Source organism: Orycteropus afer, unplaced genomic scaffold (assembly GCF_000298275.1).
Source record: "Orycteropus afer afer isolate SDZICR_OR568_19922 unplaced genomic scaffold, OryAfe1.0 scaffold00005, whole genome shotgun sequence".
Classification (NCBI taxonomy): domain Eukaryota; kingdom Metazoa; phylum Chordata; class Mammalia; order Tubulidentata; family Orycteropodidae; genus Orycteropus; species Orycteropus afer.
In genome coordinates, this window is record NW_006921592.1 from 1,561,167 (window position 1) to 1,566,472 (window position 5,306).

The 5,306-nt window shown below is 44.2% G+C and overlaps 1 protein-coding gene across 1 annotated transcript in view; it reads right to left on the minus strand.

The window, feature by feature from the left end:
* Nucleotides 1–580: 580 nt before the first annotated feature.
* The window catches only part of KLF9 (Kruppel like factor 9), a 31,715-nt gene continuing 26,989 nt past the window's right edge, over nt 581–5,306 (minus strand). Inside the window, exon 2 of the mRNA XM_007938431.2 lies at nt 581–810. Within this exon, the coding sequence (XP_007936622.1) occupies nt 581–810 (230 nt within the window). The remainder of the gene's footprint in view (nt 811–5,306) is intronic.

Genomic DNA, 5,306 nt, shown 5'->3' on the forward strand with positions numbered 1-5,306 from the left:
GTGCTCTTGCTTGCATAAAGACAGCTGTGCTATGGCATTTTTTTAATCTCAAAAGTTAATGTGACTTAAGAGAGTGGTTTTGCTAAGGAAACTGAAGCACACTCGTCATTACATCAAAAGGTAAGAAAAAAATTCAGAGAGACAGCAAGCATAAAGGGCCCAGAATCACTGTGTGAGAACCACAGGTCAACTTACCCAGTCAGACATATGTACACCAGTGTTGAATCTTTAATATCCTACCCCAGTCTTGGCTGTGTCCCACTCCCCCCACCCCCCACCCTCCCCAAGAAAATAAAGAAAAGAAAAGGAAAAAAAAAAGCATTTGCCTTCCCTTCAACAGTCAGAGACGGGTTCAGATAGTTGCCTCTGCAAGGGGACCAAGTGTTGACTTTGATCTTAGGCTACAATGTGCTTTTAAAAACAACGCAGGGAGAGGAAAATCAGTCTTGACCAAAGAGCAGTGACTTCCTGTGCATCAGTGCGCCTCTTCCGGGCCTTAGTTTCCATGTGTCTGTCTGTTTCCGGGGAATAATTGTGTCTTTTCGGGGTCCATCTCTCCCTGACATCCGTGGGTAGCACCTCACAAGGGGTTGGCCAGTGCCTTTTTCGACCGCTTGATCATACTGGGGTGGAACTCGGTGTGACGCCGGGCGTGCTTTGTGAGGTGGTCACTCCTCATGAAACGCTTCTCACAGAGCGGGCAGCGGAACTGCTTTTCCCCAGTGTGGGTCCGGTAGTGGCGGGTCAGCTCATCTGAGCGGGAGAACTTTTTAAGGCAGTCTGGCCAAGTGCAGGGAAAGGGCCGTTCACCTAAGAGAAGGGAATGAAGACAGGATACAGTTGAAAGAATGCTTCACAAACAATTCTTATGCCTACATGGTGAACGATTACACCAGGGACGGACACTCTTTAGAATAATCAACCATGGGAAATCTGAAGGGTGGCATTTGCACAGGGAGATAGATAGCTCAGAGGGATGCACAGGAAAGAAGGACACAGGGAAAAGCTAACCACAGGGAGGAAGCAGGAAGGGAGCTGTTATATTATGGGGATTGCAGTCAATGCCATGAAAACAAAATGTGTATGGACAGTTGAATGGGAAATGAATTTGCTCTGTAGATTTTCACCCAAATCACAACAGAAAAAAAAAAAAAAAAAAATTCTGACGGTTGCACATGGTCAACAATTCCTAGGACTCAAAGGACAAACCAATCACTTATGAGTAAGCTGCTGACCATAATCTTCACTAACCAAAGGAATTTGCCTTTTCATACCCAAGAGATCCATTTTTATTATTTCTTTTTCCCTGTCTGCTTTTGTTCTGTGCAGCTTTTGGTTTCATGAGTTCTCTCAAGAGTTCAATGAACTTTGCCCTTGGCATCTTAGAGATGGAGGAGGCCTGAGGACTTCTATCCAACCAACATCCCACACACCATAAGCAGGCCTTTCCCATGAGCTCCTAGGTGCTGCACCACCCAGCCTCTCTGTCTAGCAAGGCTTCTGACAGGGAACCCCGTTCTGGACAAGACAGCCTGGTTTGTGCTTAAGCATCTTTATCATAAACATTATTTTATTGATGTGAAATCTGCCTTCCTGTGAAGTCCATGTTTTAAGTCATTTTACCTTCATGCTGAAAATAAGTTTGTTTTCTGTTACATGATAATCCTTTAAATATCTGAAGACAGCTATCATGTCCTTCTATAATCTTCTCCTTCCCAGACTAAGCAGTCCCAGCCTCTTCCATTTAAAAAAAAAAAAAAAACCAAACTCACTGCTGTGGAGTCTAATTCGAATCATAGCAACCCCTCCTTGGGTTTCTGAGGCAGCATCTCTATGGAAGTAGACTGCCCAACCTTCCTTCCAAGGAGTGGCTGGTGGGTTTGAGCCAGCCTTCTGGTTAGCAGTCAAATGCCTTAGGCACTATGCCACCAGAGCTCCTAGCTTCTTCCATATTTCTCATAAGATAAAAACATTATAAAATAATAAAACATAGGTGTGCACACAGCACACGTAATATTATTCCATTGCATTTTCACAGAACACAAGTTGGCCTATTGTACAAATGTGGAAACAGAGGCTTGGAAGGTTAGATTATTTGCTCAAGGTCACACTGTTAGAAAGGGACAGAGTCAGGAATTGACCATGACTGCCTGCTCCAGGGCCCGGCTCTCTGTCACTGGGCTGCTCTCTGCCTCTAGTATTGTTTCCAAATCCCTCTTCATTCTGATCACTTTCCTTGGATTCACTCTACTGTCTCCATGTCCTACCTGAAATGCTGCTAAGCCCCACCCACCAGACATGATCAGGTCAGCACCGACATCATGAGCCCTGTACCTAGAGATGGGGGTGAGGGCTCTCACTTACGACTGGGGAGGACACACACAAGGCTGAAGAGGCTCTGTAACATGCGCAGTCTTGCTTTCTCATCTTATGAGGGACTGCCACCCCTCCAGCTCCCAGAGCCGGCCTGCCTACTCATCTTTCTAAGCCCAGCCAAAGGTACCTGTTTGATAGACACAGGGCACACAGACTCTTCACTTCCACCCAACTCTCCAGACATGCCTTTGGTAGGTGTGAGGAGTGAATGTTTTCTCATCTGAGTCCAGCTGCCTGGAACCCAGAGACTCGCAGAGGCTGGGAGCTGCCCAGCCTGGTGCCATCGGAGTCATCCAAGAATCATTCATTCTTTTTTTCTCATGTTCTCCTACCCTGTACCAATAAAGTGTAGGGATCATGCTAGCAATAAAACAACCTCGATCTCCTTAGGGAGAACGTGTATGTGACTAAGGTTTCGTTTGTTGTTTTGTAAGCAGAGCAGTGATCTTAGCATCTCATACAACCCACTTGTTCTTGTGGGAGAAACCCAAGGTGGGCAAAACAAATTGTTGCCAACAGAATTGCTGGATGGTCTAGTTTAAAATCATCCTGAGCTCTGGGCTGACAAGCTACAGCAGCAAAAACAGCAAGCCGATGAATGCTGAGCCCTACCCAATGGGGTACCCCAGGTGAGGGAAGGCTAGGGTTAGTGACACATAAGGATATTCAAAGCTACTGTTGGGTGGCCAAAAATAAAAAAAGAGAACCTTTAAACTGAGGCCCCAACCCCCCAAAAAATAAAATGTCAATAATGACATGTAGTTAATAACTATACTTTTTGCAACTTCCATTAGATCAAAAAGCAATTTTACCCAGTTCAGCAGATATTTGAGCAAAAGGTGAAGCGAGGTTGCCACAGCCAACAAGGTTGAGCTTCCTGAGTCAAGGGCAATGTTATCTGTGAATACAGGGTCGAGCATTTAGTAAATGCCGATACTCTTATAATGTATACTGAGTCTGTTCATCTCTAAGTCACTCATACAGACCAAAGCCTGCTTAGAAATTACAAGATTACTGGGGAAGACTTCTGGCCCATTCCAGAATTAGACTGCAGCTAAGTCCTCTCTAACTTCAATGATGTGTCCATGGAAGAAATGTTCTTTTAAACACGTTAGGGTAAAATATATAATTATTATTATTTTTTTTTTACTATAGTCTACCACCTGTCAGTTTGTCAGACTGTAGTGGCTTGCATGTTGCTTTGAAGCTGGAAGCTATGCCACCAGTAGTTCAAATACCAGCAGGGTCACCCCTGATGGGCAGGTTTCAAGGAAACTTCCAGACTAGTAAGACAGACGAGGAAGAAAGGCCTGGTGATCTACTTCTGAAAATTAGCCAATGAAAACCTTAAGGGTCACAAGAATAGTGATTGATATAAAAGTCTCTTTGAAGACTAAGATGCACCTAACACAAGTCATGGTATTTTCAATTGCCTCATATGGGTGTGAAAGCTGGACAATGAATAAAGAAGAGCAAAAAAGAGTTGATGCTTTTTAGTTGTGCTGTTGGCAAACAATCCCGAAAGTACCATGGACTGCCAGAACAACAAACAGATCTGTCCTGGTAGAAGTGCGGCCAGAATACTCCTTGGAAGCGAGAACGGCCTCCACCTACTTTGGTCATGTTGTCAGAAGGGACCATTCCCTGGAGAAGGATATTATGCTTGGTAAGGTGGAGGGTCAGCAAAAAAGGGGAAGACCCCGGACAAGATGGATTGGCATGGTGGCTGCAACAATGGGCTCAGGTATAGCAAGGATTGTGAGGATGGTGCAGTGTTTCATTCTGTTATACACAGGGCCGCTAAGAGTCAGAGCCAACTTGATGGCACCTAATAAAAACAACAACATAGTATTGAAAGATGAGCCCCCCTAGATGGAAAAGCACCCAAAATACATAGCTGCTACAACAATGGACTCGAGCAGACATGACCTTGAAGATGATGCCGGACCAGGCAGCCTTTTGTTCTGTCGGCCACGGGGCTGCCGTGAGTCAGAGCCCACTTGACGGCGACTGTTGACAAAAGTGTGAGCCTCTCTGCCCTCTCCTCTCCACTGCTTTGTGACGTGCATGTGAGGAGAAGCTCACAATTTCCTCAAGGTTTATTAGGACAAAAACACACTAGAGGTGGTTTTCTTGGCGTAGCAATAATGTGGTTGGGCTTAGTCATTGGTATGGAGACTTGTTTCTTTCAAGTGAGTCATGAGAGGAGAAGTTTAATTTATTGGAGTGGATCTGTGTCCACTGTGGGAAACATGGGCCAGGAGATCTCTTTTGCTGTGTGCTAAGAATGGAAAAGAAATAAGACACTCCTGTTTCAAGATGATGACTTTATAGAAGTGATAGTGAAAAATCGTCAAGAAGCCTGAATCAGCTGTATGTATGGAGAAGCATTTATGCTTATGATTTGTATACATTTCAAGCGTAACAAGGGTCCATTGGATTAGCTTTCAATGTAGTTTATTCACTACACTGTCTTGACTACGCTTAATAGTTGTCATTTTGTGACTGTTCTCATTGTTTCCAACCCAGATGCTATCACCAACCTACCATCCTTATCCCGCAAGTGTTTCACAGAGAGAAGAGGGACACCCGCAGAGCCCAGAGCAAAACAGGGCCACACCAGCTTTGCTTGACTCTTGTAACTTATGTACTTCAATTTAGAGACTTCTCAGCACTTTTAAGAGATCTGCTTGGAAGTGGACAGCTAACGTTAAAGCCCTAGGATCATTCTGATTCTTCTGAAATCCTTTGGAAAAGCATTAAGAGCTTTTGGTCAGTAATCTAAATCAGAGATGAGCAAACTATAGCCCATAGGCCAGATTGGCCTGCTGCCTTTTCTAAAGGGTCCATAAGCTAAGAATGGCATATACCATTCTCATATTTGATTTTTACCAAATAGTTGAAAACAAGAAAAAAAAAAAAAAAAAAAA